The following is an 18,046-nucleotide window of genomic DNA, read 5'->3' on the forward strand; positions in this document are numbered from 1 at the left end:
TATAGTGCTGCCCCCACATAAAATCCTAGCCTGGATCTCTGCAAGGGTACTTTTCATCGATATTTCCGTTGGACTCGTTCGGAGAAACTCGATAAAAAATGAACGGCATAGGAAGGTGCGTACAATGAAGTTACAGCGACACGTATCTTTGAGTAAATCGCTTTACTAATGTTTATTAATAAACATTTCATATAGATTATTTTAATTCATTATAATTTAATACCTGTCTGCTGTTGTTGTTTTCTTGTTGTTGCTCTTGCGCTGTCGCGATCGAATAAGTTTATCGTTATATTTACACTATTCAGTATAAAATGCGAGTTCAAGATTAAATCACACCACTATGTTTTATGGACACTATCTGTCATCGATTAATAATTATCAATGCTTGTACTCGGGAAAATGCGAAGGGGGCAGTAGGGCAGTATTTTCGTTATCACTAGTGTTGTTGGTATTTAATTCTTTAGGGGAACCATTATTTATGTTACAATCTAGACTAAATGTATCGTCTAGTGGGCATTTGTTAATATTAGGCAAGTGATTAACATCGATTCCACGAACGTCGGGGAGGAGCTTTTGTTGTTGATGGGATTGAGCATTTTCAGTCTCGTCGTTGTCGAGACCATTGTTATCGGTGTGGGGTGGGGATGGATAATAGCCACGCTGCTGTATTGGCAGTTGTTCCACCGGCAGTTGGTGTTGTTGTTGACATGGATGCTGTAGTGACGACTGCTGCTGCTGCTGTTGCTGCTGCAATGGCTGAGCGTGGTGATGATGGTGGTGATGTTGTTGCTGCTGCAACTGTTGGTGGTGTTCGCATTGACCTTGCCGGTGTTGCTGCAACAACTGCATCGTGCCACCACCGGTCATTGCAGGTGGCGGCGGCTGCTGCGGTGGCCGGTGCTGCACTCCGTCCTCACTAGTCCATCGGGCTAGTTGTTGTTGAGCTTGAATAAATGCATCACTAGAAAATAACAAGATTACACGAGCCCATTGGATCTATTCCACGACCACTAATGCTGCATACGCGCGTCTAGGCCGCGGACACGCGGATAGGTATACTCGCCTTCAGCAAGCTCCTAATCATTGGACTCGGCCTCTTACCTCACCAAGGACCGGTACCACGTATGTGCACGCTCTCTACTTAGAACTGCAACCCTTTCCAAGCTGCGTACAGGGTGAGAAGAATGCTTAACCTCTTTTTGAAATCCATCGTACACACATTCGAAAAATTCTAATTACGTGACCTATGTCATCCTTTGTAATCGATGGGGGAGGAACTGCTCGTTTAATGGTAGGTTATGTGTGGAAGCCTTGACGTACCCTGTACACTTGGACAGAGCTGCTCTATTTGCAAGGGTTTCGCTGTCCAAAGAGAAACCCTCTGCGTGATTCACCGGCTACTGTCACGTATGTATATGTACACGGTCATCTTCTGTACGGAATGTAACGTTATAACTAAAGGCACTCGGCAACAAAAGAGAGAACACATGACACGTGTACATATACTTACGCGGTATGCGCGTCGTTAAAATACACAGAAAGCTGTCTATAGCCTTGTGCGCGTGCGAAGCTCGATGCAACTGTAAACGATCTTCGGTATGATCGTCGAGGAAAGAAAGCTTCAGATAAGGATAAGTGCCGGATCGTTCTAGCGCGTCGTAAACCGCAGACAATCTTCGTCCAGAGTCTCAGTCTTTTGCGACAGGCACTGTGTGTTCGGGTATTCGAACAATATCGGTGTAGTATATCGGATGAGAACACGCTCTACGAACGCTTGCTTCAGCGCTAAACAGGAGGTTCATAGTGTTCTATCGAGTCCCGGGACAACTTCTCAGCACATTCACAGCGCATTGCACAAGCAGCTAAAGCGGTAGAGTAGTAGCATGCGAGAAAGTTGGTGCGCGTTCGATCCCGCTTTTTTTCATCAATGTGAACTTTCGACTCCGGCTAAACTTGCGGATTTCGTCAAACAGAAAAGACGGAGGAGTATGCCGAGTCTATTTATATCCCGTCTCGTACTGTATTCACATTTCGGACGATGTTCTTCGAGGTAGCCGTTGTCGTTTACCTAGCCTCATGCACCAATCCTTATCTGAAGGGACAGCAGTGATGGGAATTACAGTGGACGAGCAATGCGTTATTCGCCTGTTCAAGGTTCCATCGTTCCTCGTCCTTCGTGTGCACCTTTATGTTAGGGCTGCGGCGACGAAAGCTGATCATTAGAATGCGTTCTTGTTATGAATCCATAAAACCCGCAGTCTACTGATCATTTGCCACGATAACATTAAAATATTCTCTACTTCGAGAGTTTCCGACGAGGAAGGAGCAGCACAGACCTTGAAGAAGCAGAACACCGCCGCTCGCTACTCTATTCGCGTCGCGTGAATCAGGGAGTAACGTGGATTGCAATCAATGGATGATATCGATACACGTGACATCTTGGTGCCCAACGCTAATCGGCTGGAAGTGGTTCGCTGAGAGGAGGCTTGCTGAGGGGATTGTGTATGCACAGAAAGATCTTTAATCGATCACGGGTTGGTGTTCAACTACGGTTCGGTTCGGTGTGGGTGTTTCTCTGTCTATCTACGAGAGAGGACAAGCCCGTTTCTTATTGAAAGAATCTGCGGAGATACCTTTCACTATCGGGCGTTTCACCCCTAGCATTTGAGCCTCTGTCAGGGTCGGCAGTTTCATAGATACCCTCCTCCACTTGCATTTGGTGGGAGTGTTGAGTGTGCTGGTGGGTGCCGTAAGGACTTCGAGAAGACGGCTGACGGCACCGACCGTAGGTATCGTCGCGGGCGCGGCTACACCTTCTGCTTCTACGTGGGAAATCGAATCAGAAACGCCTTTAGAAGTCTAGCCGAAAGTCAAACCTGCAGAACAGCTACCCTACCCTCCGATTTCAATGCAAAAAACGTGGTAAAATCATCGAAATTGAAGGGTGGCCAGCTGTTCGGAAGGTTCACCTCTAGCCGATATGGACGATGATATATCGATTAAATTGTTACAGCGTTCCCGGTTCGCGAGTCCCTAACTATCCCGAATGAAGTCTCTCTTTCTCTGCCTCTTGCCGAGCAGCCAAGAAAGACAAGTGCACGGCGAATATACTTCTCGTGGATCGCGTAAACGCTGATCGATTCGACGTGGAATGATCCAGCCACGCGTATACGGTATAAACAGACTCTGCATCATCGAGTATCGTGCAATCGCGAATTCCTTGCCGAGGTGTTGCTGACTGCCTCGTGTAATTACGTATCGTCACTACGCTAACGCTACTTGTATCCAGACGCGTAGCTTGTCTGATGGCACGGTATTATCTCGTTGTCTGTCGAAGGTGTTCTTCGACATTGATATCCTGATTTCAGATGAATTACCGGGGAGAATACTCTCGCGGGATCAACGCGACAAGTTTATCCAACGAGATGGTACCGTGTTACTACACTCGTGGCGAAAAGTATCCGATCGAACACACCGGCGTCGTCTACTACAATCGAGAACGGCTGTCTAGTAAAAGATAAAATCTAACATACTCTTCTAGACACCTATATTTAATTACATTAACGATTTCGATCGAATATCTTCCGCCATGAATAATATATGCGTAATTCAAGAAGCGAGGAGATACAAAAAGACAAACTGGCCAGAGAATAGAAAAATGTAAGCAATATGACGCGCATCGGTGGCAAGTATACAAGAAACGCAACAATAGTGAGCTGCGCCAGCCGGCGCGAGGAGAGTTAATGTCCTCGAGTTTGAATACAAAATTTGTATGCTCCGAGCATTACTAAATGTGTGGGGGCTTCTATAGCTCAACAACGACTGTTCTCGTGTATACTGTTCAGGGTTTGAACCTCGGGGTCTCTCCGAAGACCAGCTGAGAAAGGAATTATCGCGAAGCAAAGAACAGCCGCCGATCGAAAACGACGTGGAAACGACAAGAAATGGAGAGAGAGAGAGAGAGAGAGAAAGAGAAAGAGAGAGAAAGAACGTGGAGAAGAAAGAATGTAAGCGTGGCGGATGAAGCTTTTCGATCTTTCGCTTGTCAGTTCTTACCCTTGGGAGGATTCGCTACAAACGGACGAATCTATCCTGTAGTGACGATCAGCCTCGCTCTCGGATATCCGCATCTCCTCGGAGCCACAGGGGCTCAGGTGACTGATGTGACGGGACGAGTGACGCTCCAGCTGCTTGATCAGATCCTCTATGTTGCGGATGCGTAGTATACCGCAGGTACCCTCTCCCTCCCCATCGTCGTCTTCGTCCTGGTTGTCGATGTCGTGGCCGTCCATATCCTTGTGGCATGGATCCGGATACACGCATTGCTCCAGAGGTTTGTGCGAGACCTCGTCGTTCACCAGGTTCCCACCGGTGGAACTTGTTCCAACAAGCTCGTGCCGGGTCTTCGCGTTCCTTAACGCCTCCATAATGTTCTCGTGGTAGCCGTTCAACCGGTCCAGAGTGCGTTCCAAGTTCACCACCGTGCCTCCTGTACTCGTATTACAACACCGATTACAATCTTCTCTCAGTTTTCGGTGTACGAAATCTACCGGACATGGAGGGTTGGTATACAGCGTGTCCCAAAACTCCTGCAGAACCCGGAAATGGAAGATTCCTGAGATCATTCGAAGCAACATTTTCCTTTACAAAAGTGGCGGCCGCGGCTTTGTTTAGGAGTTATCAACGAAAAACACGGACCAATCAGAGCGCGACCTAGACGCGAGTTGGCACAGCCGGCCAATAGGCAGTTGGCGCGCTGGATCTCAGGAACCTCCCATTTCCGGGTTCTGCAAGAGTTTTGCGACACCCTGTAGATACACGTATATACATTAGACTTCCTCTTAACCGATCCGTATGGGACCGAACCTCTAGTCGGTTAATCCGAATCGTATACATACAGGGTGAGTCACCTAACGTTATCACCTCTTTCTTTGTTGTCTTCAAAGATGCATTAAATGTCTCGAGGAAACAGTTGAATGGTAAAATGGGACTCATACCACACCAAACCATCCTTTTTTAAACATCTATAATGATCTACACAAGACATCTACAATCCCTTTCATTACGAATTCAGTGACTATAATTGCTCAAGGTCATTCAAGGTCACGGACAGAAAAAAGGTTATTGAAGACCTACAAAACGTATTTTTTAAATTTTCAATATAGGCCCACATAAAAATTTGTAAAATGCAACTTTTAGTATTTTTTCAACAATTCCGATCAATTGCAATTTTTGGAAAAATTTCTTCTCACGTCCTGTAGTAAACTAATTGCTCTAGCTTCCCAAAAAAGTTCAAATCGTATAGTACAATATTAAAATAGTTATCGTCTTTTTTAGAGCGTCCGAATATTAATTCGAGTAACTGTATACGCAGGAAGTAGAATTGGTTGATCATGATCAGACGCGTCAGACGTATTCGCTGCAATTTCAAACTCGATTTTCTTGAAAACGAAGCTCGTTTGTACCACCTGTCCGGCCACACCCTGTATCATGAATCCAAAACGTATTTGAACACTACATCTCCGATTCTCGAAAAATTGTCGATATTTAAATAGTGGTCATGTCGTAATGGTACAACCGCAAGCCTGGACTCAATTTAAAGCTTGAAGCTCCTACTTCTGCAGAGTAGTGTTCATTTTCCTCAAAGATATTTTCACATGCTCCATTTTTCCCATTTTCGTAAATCGGGTATTTAGTGTTCGAATACGTCGTGGCTCCCAACTGTAAGTTTCAAATGGAATGAAGTCCATTACTCTAAAAAAAAAATGACAATCGACGACGACTGTCTTGGCCGGTTAAAGCGAGATCGGATAAGAGGAGTCTACTGTACAAACCAGAATAGTTTTTAGGTAAAAGAATATGTACACAAATTCTCTCTTAAATCGGACATCTTGTATAACCGAATGAATTCATTTTGAATGTATCTTTTCAGGGGTTACCTTCCCTCCATGGGCTCGCGTGAAACATCGTCGGGACTATCAACTATTACAATACCGCAAACAGTGGGTTTCTTTAAGATTCCCTTCTGAGACGCTCCATGCGAGTGATTGGCGCCCGATTGCAGATCAATGAAAGAGACAGCGTCCTCTCCTCCCGTACTGCCGTCGTCCTCGTTTATGACGGTCTTCCTCATCTTATGCTCCCTGAAAATGGTCAGGCAAACGAACAATTGGTGTTTCGCACGTTCGCCGATTGGTCTGATGAATTTTCTTCTGTTCAACAACCGATTTCCCGGCGTAGTTGCGGGTGCATCGCGATGCTCAAGAGAAACGAGTTTACCTGTTCGTCGCGAATCTAACACGATTGTTCTTATTCTTCCAAACGATTGTGAAAACACAGAGAGGCAAGGAAAGAGAATCGATTTTCTCATAAACCAAGGTGACTAGAATTTATTCAGCGATCTGTATATTTTTGAGCGATTGTTCCTGCGAACGCGAGAAACTCGTTTCTCAGCCCACGGCCGTCACACAGCACCCACCGTTTTCTTCTTCGGTATACGCTGTGTTATGTTTAGACTGCGGATTTTATGCGAATAACAAGTTGGCGCAGTTTAGAACGATTGAATGGATTCAAGAATGTTGATTTACCATTTTCAACTTGCTACGATCATTAAAGAATAAGACTAAACGACTACCGTGTCTTGCAACCCGATGCTGATAACTTTTATGTCGCATAAAGATCTGCAGTCTAGTTACGTTGTTGCCCGTGGATGACGGGGATCGAGCTACGCGTTCGGACGTTCTCTACGAACGGGAGAATAGATTTTCGAGAAGAAGTTCACCGTCCCACGGGCAACAATCTCTGCGGTACAAGAATAATAATTATCGGTTTCGATTTGGTCGGGTTCGGAGCGAGTGCAACTAACAAGCGAACAGCGTCTCAAGGTCTCGTACAATGTGAAACGAATACGTTCTTCTCTTGTAACGGTCCGACGGGGTGAGAGAAAGTATAACGATGCATGCTTGGGATGTGCCACATACATTTTTGTGCGAGTGAGTATAGATAGACTTCGATTTCGATGACTTGAGTGCGTCGCATTCAAAAGAAAAATCATGCTAGTGTCAGGGTTTGAGAGAGAGAGAGAGAGAGAGAAAGAGATAGAGTACCAAGCAACAATTCTACGCATGCACTTTCTTCCTGTCTACCGTGGACTGAGATATCACAGCAAATATACGTGTATGTGTGCGTGTGTGTACTGTACCGTTCAGACTAGTTCGACATCGTTGTGATAGAATTCGATCGTGTCGTACTATTCTGTACCGTATCGTTTTCACGCGAGGAACACAGAGTATTTCCTCCGTAGCGTCGCGCGCGCGCGCGCGCGATTCAACAGAGGGAACAGCGAGTAGTTCTTTCCGACGGGGATAGAAATGCTACTCGAGAGAGGAAATACACTGTGCAGTGTGCGATGGAATGCAGAATGCTGGCCGATGCTGAACGGAAGAACAGAAACGAGAGAACGGGCAGTCGGAGCTACACGGTTACAGAGCGGAAAGTAATATAACTTCTACTATGGTCTGCGTGTAGATAGATGCGTTGGAAACGTGACTAATATCCCGGGAATGAGATGATTCTCCACGCATGGAGAAATGTCCTCGTGGCGTCACGAAACTCGGTCCGGATGTATCGTGCCGTTATGCGGTACGCTAATAGAACCAACACCTCGACCCTCGTTATGTATTTCGAATCGAGCCGGATACTCGTCGTAAGTGTCAGCCTCACTTAACCCTTTCAATGTCTACGACGAGCATACTAGTCACGAAGAAACGGCAATTTCTTGTTTAATCAGGAGGGTATACTCGTCGTCCCTTACGAACAATTAAGCACGTGGGTGCACGCTTTAAACGCGATATTGCTAGACCGAGAAAAGAAAATAAGTAGGTCAAGTTTCAGACAGTGGAAAGATTGGACGAATTTAAAGATATCAATACGTTATTTATAACTTGTCAGAATTATCAGAGGTAGATCCGCAGTCTACATATAAAAAGAAAACACTTATTGCTAAAGGGTTAACTGTGCCGCAGCGTAATCGACTTGTAAAATGGGCTAATTGTAAGCGCGTGTCAGGCTCCCAGAAGGGAAAGCGAACGAATAAGACCGTCCTCGCAGTGTCGAGTCTCAGAGCTATAGTTTGCATGTTTCTGTCGGTGATAATCGCGGGAACACATCGGTAGGTCGCGTCGATCATCCGTGATCGCGTGTGTCTTTAATCCAAGTCGTGTGCGAGCGAGTGTGTCTCTCTCTCTGCCTCGAAAGGCCCAGTTCCTCTTATACTGTTTTGTGCGGCCCCTTTTTTTGGTGGGCGAGAATGGTACAAGCCAGGACTCTTGGTCTCGAGTCCTGGCTAGTCCCTATGGGGAGATATGGGGGAGCCAAAGGGGGGGGGGGCGTGTTCGAGTCAGAGATCATCGATCAACTATGGTGACATAACGGCGAGACACATGAGACTTACTTGAGTCTTGGCCCGTCTGTGGTGGCGACGTTATTCGGGGGTAGAAACAGCACGCGCTGGTTGTCGGTGCGGCTAGAAATATACTAATATAGGCATGCCGCGGGTATTCCACGATTCTAGAACCCTTTGCGGTCGGGTTCCACTAGGGAGCATGCTGCTGCTCGTCGACGTGGACAAGCAGCCAGGCGAGGATTCCACCTTTTCCGATCGTCGACCGCAAAGGGTTGTTCAAAGCTGTGTAGAAGACGGGACGCGCGGACGGTGTCTTTAGCGGGGTCGTGCCTCGAGAGACGCGGCGAACCGTCTTTGATCTCTCTTTGAAAATTAGCTTGTTGCATACGAAATGTCCGACGTTCAACGACGATAAGTTAACTCCTTCACTTGTGTAAAAAGAATACATAACAATTGTATACATTGATTTGCATTCCGAAATCGGACATTTCATATGTCCCAACCTAATATTAGACTGATTGAAATAGTTCTGCGGATTCGGTTGTTGCCGGTTCTCGCGACACCCTCGAGCAAGAACCGTTCATTGTCTCTTTACCGTCTTGTTCTCCTCTTGCAAGACAAGACTCTGTCGACGTCGAATGAATGTCGTGTGAACGTGAATTCGTGTGACGCAGAACATTAATGGAGAACCAATAGATAAAGTAGAAGCGAGATGTGTGTCTTTGGCGATCGTTGATGGATCATTTTTCAACACTAGTCTGTAGCAGGGGTCTTCCCTAGTCTGCCTCTGAGAAGCGTTACGTATTGTGTACAATATACAGGCCGAGTCACCGAACTGTACCACCTGAACTTCTAACAAAAAGTTTCTTCGTATCAAACAACACATGCAACGTGATCATTAATTTTCTTAACGTCTTGATATATTATCGCGATGCAAGGGTGACCCCTTGAGTTTCTCCTCTTACAAAATAGAAAATTTCGGTGTCAAGTGACTCGCCCAGTATACGTAGAGATCTATTTTGTCTGCTCACTGTATGACTAGAGCTAAACGCGCGACGAAAGCGGATGCCTTTTTTAGAGATCGAAGAGTTTTGATCAGTGATCGCGGCGCACATTGAACAGACAAACGATAGAGAAAAAAAATGTAGAGAAGGCTCTCTCTCGCGTCGAACCGAAGCTCTCCAACAACCACGGAGGAGAGGTTCAGGTGAACTATACCGGTAGCCGTTCGGGAGCCTTTTCTCGAGACTACGAGTCGTCGCTGATGGATCTAGATATGCCGCGGCCTACGAGTGTTGTCATTCTAGATACGTCGGCGGATCGACCGAGGCGAAAGGTTTCACGCGAGCCGTTCGACTTTCTTGTTATCTCGTACCTGTTGTACTTAGGCATACTGTGGAAGTTGAGGATGTTCGTGTTGACGCTGTCCAGCACCTCGTGTTCCGGATGGTGGTTCTTCGAGACGCTGGTGTAGTTTTTCGCCGGCGGTTTCTTCACGTACGGGTGCTCGTATTTCTGGACGGTGCTCTTCCTTCTGTGAGAAAATGCCGGATTACGTGGCTGTCGGATTCCCGTGATCGGCGACACACACCATATAGAAGACACATCGTTTAAGAAGCGCATGCAGACTACGGGCTGGGGAAATTCTGCGTTCCTTTTAGCGTGAAATCTTTAGATAGACAGCATACGTGACCTATTCCCAGCAAACAATCCCGCACCATACCCGATCCGCCCTTAGCTCTGTCTGTCTTAGAACCGATACACCGGGTCACGTATACTGTCCACGAGTCCTTTGAGAAATTATAAGTTTAACGTGCGCTGTATACTATCATAAATAAGCGCAACCCGTTCGGTTCGAGCTTCTGCCTTCTCCAAGGAGACAGTGTCAAGTAGATTGATTCGTTTTTGACAGTGTTCAACTGATGCGATTTCAAACGTGTTCGACTCGTCGATTTAAAAAACTGAAAAGCACTAGGCGGTGTTGTGATTCTAGTCTGATGTTTACAGGTGACCGGGGACGGATCATGACGGATGATCACTGGATTCGCACACCAGAAGGAACCGAACGTTTTGCTTGCGTGATAGCTCCAATGTTGTCTGATCTAGCGAAGCGTTTGCCGCTGATCTATGGGGGATCCATGGGGGTGGTGGTAGCATGCATAAGAACGAAAACAGATAACCAGTTGAGTGGTGTGCGTCCGCAGCTGGCCTTTTCAGCCACCCTGGGACCAACCGTCCTTCGCTGCAGTACTCATCAACCGAATTCATCGAATGAAGAGAAAGAGAGAGAGGTAAATAGATAGATAGAGATAGAGAGATAGATAGATAGAGATAGATAGAGGTAGATAGAGATAGATACAGAGAAAGAGAGGGAGAGAAAGAAAGGAGAGTGGGTCTGTCAGTTGTACAGTTGACGAAAGAGCAGTAGGCTTCGCCGCTCCTCAATCGTTTCTCACCGGACCATAGTATGCGAGTATGCGTGTCCTCAATCATACACACTTGCTTCTGCGTCGACGTTGCCCCTGTGGTTCGCTTGCACAGAGGTGCAACTGGCTCATCGAATACTAAAGACAGTAAATCCTTTAACTACCGGGCCATAGATTAATTATCAGCACCTTCGATTAATTATTGAGCACCTCTATAGCATTCGCGGGCTGGAGCAAGACTTTGGAAAATGTTCAGTTGGCAATGCAGGGTGCATATCTTCTCCTTGTTCTGTGACCAGCGTTGCCAGATTGAGGAAATTTGAAGGAATCCCTGATCCAGCGATTTTTGAGGATGGGGAGAATGTTGAGTAGTGGGGATGAGAGTAGGACGTCGCGATTCATGCTACTTACCCCCACTATTGGTACGTTGGTGGGATGAATCTCAATACGTGAGACGTGGATGCGGGAGAAGGGAAAACCTCTGGCCCCCCTGTTGCCAACTGTGCATTCGCGCATCCATCGAGGTGCAGATGGTTGTCGTATTTTCTATTTTGTTTCTCTTTGGTATGTCCGATCAGCCTGTTGCAACCGTATACAGTGAACACGATAGTGAATGGCCATCGGTTAAGGAGCGAAGCTTCTGTGTGTAGGCGGTTCTGCGGAAGCGATCGTGTCACTGTGTACTTTGATACATCCAAGTTCGCCGGCGCGGCGTTTTGCTGCACAAGCGCTGTTGTTTTTTTGGGGGGATGTGGGGGGCATAGTCGTTAGCAAAGATCAAACAGCGATACGGGGAATATGGATGGAAAGCTTGATCGTCGTACTGAGACGAAAGAGAAAGAGAGAGACAAAGAGAAAGAGAGCGAGATATCTCTTGTCTCTCATCTCGGCTGAATTATTCTCGAGGTATCGTTGGTTGTGTGCGTTGCGACGAGTATCGGCGCGTATTGTGTCCGGCTGCGGCGATGCTTGAGAAGCCATTGTCCGTTTTGCGGGAGAAATCATTGGCACAGAGAGCGTGTGGGTAGTTTCTTTTTTTTTTGTTTGTTCTTTAAATCGGTGGACTGATACAGAACACACACACAGTGAAGTAGAAAAACCAAAGGAACAGAAGGGTTGAACACAAAGATCGATACCAAAACTGAAGGACAGGAAGCGAAAAAGAGAAAGACAATAACAGTTACGGACTCTAAAGATATACATGTAAATATATATATATATATATATGCACTGTGTGTAGGCGTGTAGTCGTGTGTGTGTGTGTGTTTCTGTGTGAGTTGTCAGTCAAGAGAGAGGGAGAAAAAGAAAGAGAGGCATACATGTAAATATGTATCATTGTTCTCTGTGCATATATACGTACACAGTTCCCTCAGCGACGGCGCGGGAGAAAATCTCGGGGATGATTCTCCTCGTGACCCCGGATATGCTAGACGAATAATCGAGAGCGGAAAAAGATCGTGCTGCGCGGTTACAGCTTCGTTTCGTAGGTTGCTCGTGATTCCGACGAGTCTCCTGAACAACGGCAACCGATTTTCCGGACAAGTCGATCTGGTTGCCGCTTTCAGTCGGGTCTGTTGACCGGGTTGCCGTCGGCAGGCTGGTTCGCAGCTGCAAAGACGAGTCGCGCGATCTTTCTACTCTCGATTATCGCCTGGCATGAAAACTTTTACTGACTGGACAGGGTATCGGAGTGTTCGGTGGTCTTAACACTTTATTTATCGGAAGCCTATTAACACTACGAGTCTCATGTCGGCCATACATGATGAACTCGGCGGTGGTACTCAACGTGTTAATAAGCTGTCCAATAATTATTTTTCGAAGTAACAGAGTGTGACAAACAACAAATTATACAAAATATGAATAAAATTATATGAGGATGAGCTGTTGGTTTATGATCGAAGTTTGCTGTTGGAGGATATATGAAGAAATCCTTAGCCATGGGCCATAGATTTAAAAAAATTTATAGAATAATCGCTGGTAGAGTGAGCTTCGTTATAGAGCGACTTGATTCGAAATATAAAAAGATAGGGATCGGTCGATCGCTTCCAAGTGTTCGAGTATCCGTAGACCCGAACGATAGTACGAGCCCGTTTGTTAGGCCGATTTATTGCGGGATGAATCGAGCCCCCGAGACGTTCGCCTATCTGTCGCCGAGTCCTCCGCATAAATATATATAGAGAGATGTATAGATATAGATAGATAGATACGCATACAAAAAAGTTTCTACGTGTATGTTTCTGCACACTAACCTGAGACAGAGGGAGTAGTTTTTATGTACTACGACTGACCTGTAGCAGAGAGCCATCAGAGTAAATACTACGAAAACACCCCCTACCACCGACATGAGCACAAGAACTAAATATACAGTGTTAGAGCCGTGGTAGTTCTCTGTGACGATCGGACGCACGCGGTCAGTCAGTCAGTGTCGCATCGTGCCAGCGTGTTGCCACGGTGTCAATGATCGTCGGATGATCATCATCATCATCATCATCAGCCCAACCCACGCGCGTTATTGATCGAGATCGATACCCGGGATTATTTTGCATTTTTTCGTAATCCGAGCGTCCCACAGCATGCAGACAGACAGAGATACCAGTGACAGACAGAAACAGACAAGAAACAGAGAAGCCAGAATCAGCACATATACATATATACGTCGTTCGACATTGGACAGGGATGGGCAGAATTGTAACACCCCATTGAATTGAGACACACTGTCGATTCTTCTGTTGACAACTGTCCACGTGAAACGTATGTCAAGTTATATAGGTAACAATAATTATCTTTTCGCTGAGATTCTGATTGTTGTATCCTGCTTTCAGGGAACGATTTTGCCCATCCCTGGACGGTAATCGTTTGACGATGGTGCACGCCAGCGATCCTCGCGCGACTCCGCAAGCTTCAGATCTCGCCATTCGGTTCGCAAAGGAAGTAAATATCGATCGTCTCCTTCGGTTTTGAACGAATTTCGAGGAAACGGCGAAAAGAAAACGTAAATTTTCGGCTCCGAAGACGTCTCGCGATTCAACTGTAAATGGTGTCACACAGTTCCAAGCTCTCGCGTAAGCAGCATTCTGTGGACTCTCCTGGACGAGGAGAGCAAAGACGTCTTCAGAGTTGAAAGTTAGCGTGTTCCTTCCTCGGGAACTGTACATAAAAATAAGAATGAGAGATAAGTAATTAACAACGAACGATTTTCCCCGGGTTTACGTGGTGGGGGTTCGAGCTCGCCGAGGTGTGCGACGGTCGCGTGCGTGGGCCATCCTCCTTTTCGAAATATTTGATATATGTGTCTTTTGTGGAGAGCCTCGAAGGTTGTCGAGGCCGGTGGGATCGAGTACATCTGTCGGGCGTTAATTTGTCCGAGTTGGATTCTCGGGAGCATAATTGTACGCGGCTACTATCGAATATTTCTATCGTCAAATGGAGATTTTTCGTTCAACAATGCGAGACAGACGGCTCTCGCGTTGCGCCGTCTCCGATCCTTTATCACGGGACGACGAGGTTTTCGGTTGTTTGCTAATCAGCCTCGGTCATGCTTTTATAGGGCATACAAGCAGCTGGCACATTGGCGTTTCGTTCGTGATGGATCGTGTATTGAGTTACACGCTCCAGGGGATTCGCTTGTTCAGGGATTCAAGCTGTGCACGCGCACGGACGGCGAATTCTGGTAAGTTTCCGGTAAGATTTCTTTATTCGCATATTGCAAAGCATATCGAACATCACAGCGATTAAACTGCTCGATTGAAAATTGAAGAAATCGATTTTGATCTGTTAATTTTCGTTGGCGCTAGGTGGACGTCGAGCTGTGAATACCCTGGAACGCGACGAAAGTGGAGACGTACATAGATCGCGCAGCTCGTGCAGCATAGTCACGACGATCGTGATCATTCGGATGCACTATGCGAGCACGAGCACATTCAGAGCATACCATCGAGGAGACAGTAGTACATGTAACACACCGTCGTCGGCAAAATGTTTCGAGGCGGAGCTTTTGTCATGTCAATTCAGTTTTCGGCTATTTAAAAGGAGGGCACTGCTCATCCGAGAATGAGACGACTTTCCACATTTCTATTCGAATACCTGTGCTGGTTTATAGCTCTTTGAAAAGATCCAGATTTTCGGGAGATTTTTACTGGACGGCACGAGCCTACCCTCCCTTAAATCAATATTTCGAATATAATAATTTAAATTCAATGAATTATAGGACCGTCGTGCGAATCCCCTGTCGCTTCGAGACTTTCTGCCTGTAGAGCATACAGTTATATATGTATGTATATGTATATATATATATATAATATATAATATCCACGAGACGCACGCATATTGACGTGTGTACATACACGTACGTATAATGTACACGTATGTATACACATATGTATATAGAGATAAATGAACACCGAATAAGTAGGCTAAGACGAATCCAATATATCATTAGAGCATTGACGGCCGCGTGCGATGCCTGATCATCCAGCTAGCCACGATATGATACTTTGACAACGAGAGGACAGAGAGGACATGTTGACCTCGAACCCACGCGCAATGAGTGAGCTCTCAGTTTCCAAGCACTCTGTTGATGTTTTTGCTACTGTACCTGTAGCAACCAGCCATTAGTGCAAAAGTAATGAAGACTCCTTTCACCACACCCACCATGATTACAACCATCCACCCGGTGCTAAGGGTGTTGTTAGTGCCCTCTGAAACGACCAATCACTTCGTATCCTACACTTGCGCCCGACAATATCGCGTCTTTCGAGCGGCGCGTGTAACTATTGATCCTCCGCCGTCGTAAGCTCCGTGCGAATCAAAAGATCGAGAGATCACCGCGTAACTCGAGAGTCTAGTAATCACAGTGTTTCACGCAATAAGCGAATCATCTATGGGTTCGTGCAATCCCGAAGCGAATGCTCGGGGCTCGCTTCGGCCGAGGATCCGAGTCGCGCTAATCCCTGAAGAGTTGAACCATTGAACAAGCTCCTACAGAGGCGAAACCGTAGCCCCGTTGTACCTGAAACGCTTCCCGACCAAACCCGTGCGGCTCTCGATCCACACCGATGATCCCCGAGACGCGCGAGCTTGGACGAGGAAGATTCAGCGCTCGGTTCTTTCGTTTTAGTTAGTTACCAGTGTGACAGCAACACTATTTAAGTTCCCCCAACACCTGGAATTCGCAACGATCACATTTAATCGTGCCGCTCTCGTCTTGCGATAAACTTATTCGGAACACGAGCTGAACAATCTTGGAAAGTATGTCCTCGCGATTCTCAACGTGCCTATCACAGACTGTATTCTTCCACCTTCAATTTCAGGCCTCGAACGGTCAAAAATACCGTCGGGAGCACACTCAACACATTATTCGAACCTAACTATCTGCTGTACCCCAAGGTAGAGCGAACTATCTAACCGATTTTTACTTCCAGGTGCTGCGAGGCTTAAAACATATTGGACGTACAGCGTACCGGCGAATCTGGAATTCTCCCTGAAACATTGGTCATGCTGTCTACAGAAGGAAACCGTCTACTCAGACATAGTTTGATGATCAGGCGTTGACTACACATATGGACTCTACCCAGGGATCTTTCCAATCTCGTCGAGGCAACTGTACGGTTCAACTTGTAAACGGCCCGAGGACCAGCCGGAGACATCCCGACGATACTTCCTACCATCATGGGAAAAATTTGACTATTCCTTTCGATACTACCAGTGACTATGGTTACCCATCGTTCCACGCTCGCTACATTCTACAGGCGACTACAGTCACCCTCTTGGATTTTTAGAACTTAAATTGATAGAACAACACACATACGTAATCTGCTGAATTTTGATCGTGGTAGTAACACTTTGCACTCGTGGAAAGTCGAGCTGGTTTGACTGGCGTCGCAGAGTCACCGTTCGAGTGCAAAGGATTAATCAAGAAATTGGTCTGCTTGTTTAAATGCTTCGGCTTGAAATCTCAAAGAATTCGAGGTTGATCGGTTCGGCCCGAGGCGTAGAGCGGAAGCGTATTAGAGACATAAAGGGACACAAGCCATAAGTAGTATCGAAAGAGCTGTAGAAGCGAGCCGTGTTCACCTGTAATATGCGATCGTTCCTCTGTCTCGGCGGGTCGCGGGGGACACGTGATGTATCTCATCGGGTATTATCGTGGAGAGGTGTGTGATATCGAGTGATAGAGCGCATAGGCTCGTGTTACACACATGTATGGAGGAACGCATCGAATGTTATGTGCACAGCTGATGGTATGGCCCCAAATAATCAGGCGGCTAATGGGTTTCCCGACGGGAGATTGTAGGGGGACGTGTCTCTTGGTGTTATTATCGTGAATATTAAACCGAGTTAATACGACCGGATCGCTTCGCCACGTTTCGCAAAATCCTTCGGTGTTATCCCGACATTGAAGTGTCCTCGAGTGAGTATTTCTAAATTCTCTCGTCGCCTAACAGATTTTACGTATCGTAAATCGCAGCGATCCGGTTCTCTTATTCTACAGTAAGAAGAACTGGAACGACACGTCTCGCGTGAAACGGTCGCTCTCAGCTCTCAGTTTCTTTCCCGCGTACGTTTATTCTAAAATCGATAGTTCGCTTGAGAAAGACTTGTTCGAATCGCAACTTACCGTAGGGGGTCTCTTTCGGCCCCATTTTAATACTTGTACTATTTTTACCAACTGATCCGTTGCCGGGTATGGGTGTGGGGATCTCTTCTTGTATGGAGCAGTCTGACCCGCCCCATCCCTCGTGGCAGTAGCACGTGTTTATGTTCGTGCAGTACTGCAATCATTCGGTCGAGTTAAATCATCGTGCGATGTATTGAACATTTCGAGTGCCGTCTCCTCCAGAAATATGTTCATCGCTTAATACTTCACTTCACCGTGTTGGCACTCGAAGCGTTCAAGTTTTAAATGACGTGTCGAAAGAAAGCGAGACCGTCTCGCTTTCTTCGAGCATCGAGGATGAAGTTCTTGTACTTACGCCGTTGCCCGAGCACTCGTTGTTGTTGTGATTACTGGGACACCTCTCTTTGTTAGTGAGCGGAAAAATGTTCGTACAATTCTGGTTCACGCACACCTGAAACAAATCGGAAACGGCGTCCCGTTGTTGCAGCGATTACATACGATTATTATATCGGCTGTTGCCGCTGTCGTTGTCGGCCAGATCGAAAGCAAACAGCTTCGGTCTCGCGTATCAGCTTTGCATAATCTGTTTATGTCAGCCCA

At 46.4% G+C, this 18,046-nt stretch overlaps 1 protein-coding gene across 18 annotated transcripts in view; it reads right to left on the reverse strand.

Moving 5' to 3' along the window:
- Positions 1 to 143: 143 nt before the first annotated feature.
- The window catches only part of Mmd (disintegrin and metalloproteinase domain-containing protein mind-meld), a 58,107-nt gene continuing 40,204 nt past the window's right edge, over positions 144 to 18,046 (reverse strand). For 7 of the 18 annotated variants that reach the window (XM_076444605.1, XM_076444604.1, XM_076444608.1 and 4 more), the window contains 9 exons: positions 17,802 to 17,897; positions 17,447 to 17,600; positions 13,080 to 13,218; positions 9,780 to 9,938; positions 8,453 to 8,524; positions 5,995 to 6,143; positions 4,057 to 4,489; positions 2,634 to 2,822; positions 144 to 961 (listed from right to left, as the gene is read on the reverse strand). In XM_076444605.1, coding sequence (XP_076300720.1) covers positions 379 to 961; positions 2,634 to 2,822; positions 4,057 to 4,489; positions 5,995 to 6,143; positions 8,453 to 8,524; positions 9,780 to 9,938; positions 13,080 to 13,218; positions 17,447 to 17,600; positions 17,802 to 17,897 — 1,974 coding nt within the window. In that variant the 3' untranslated portion in view covers positions 144 to 378. The other 11 variants (XM_076444613.1, XM_076444614.1, XM_076444618.1 and 8 more) reach the window with 10 other exon arrangements.

This window comes from Lasioglossum baleicum, chromosome 20, assembly GCF_051020765.1.
Source record: "Lasioglossum baleicum chromosome 20, iyLasBale1, whole genome shotgun sequence".
Lineage (NCBI taxonomy): Eukaryota > Metazoa > Arthropoda > Insecta > Hymenoptera > Halictidae > Lasioglossum > Lasioglossum baleicum.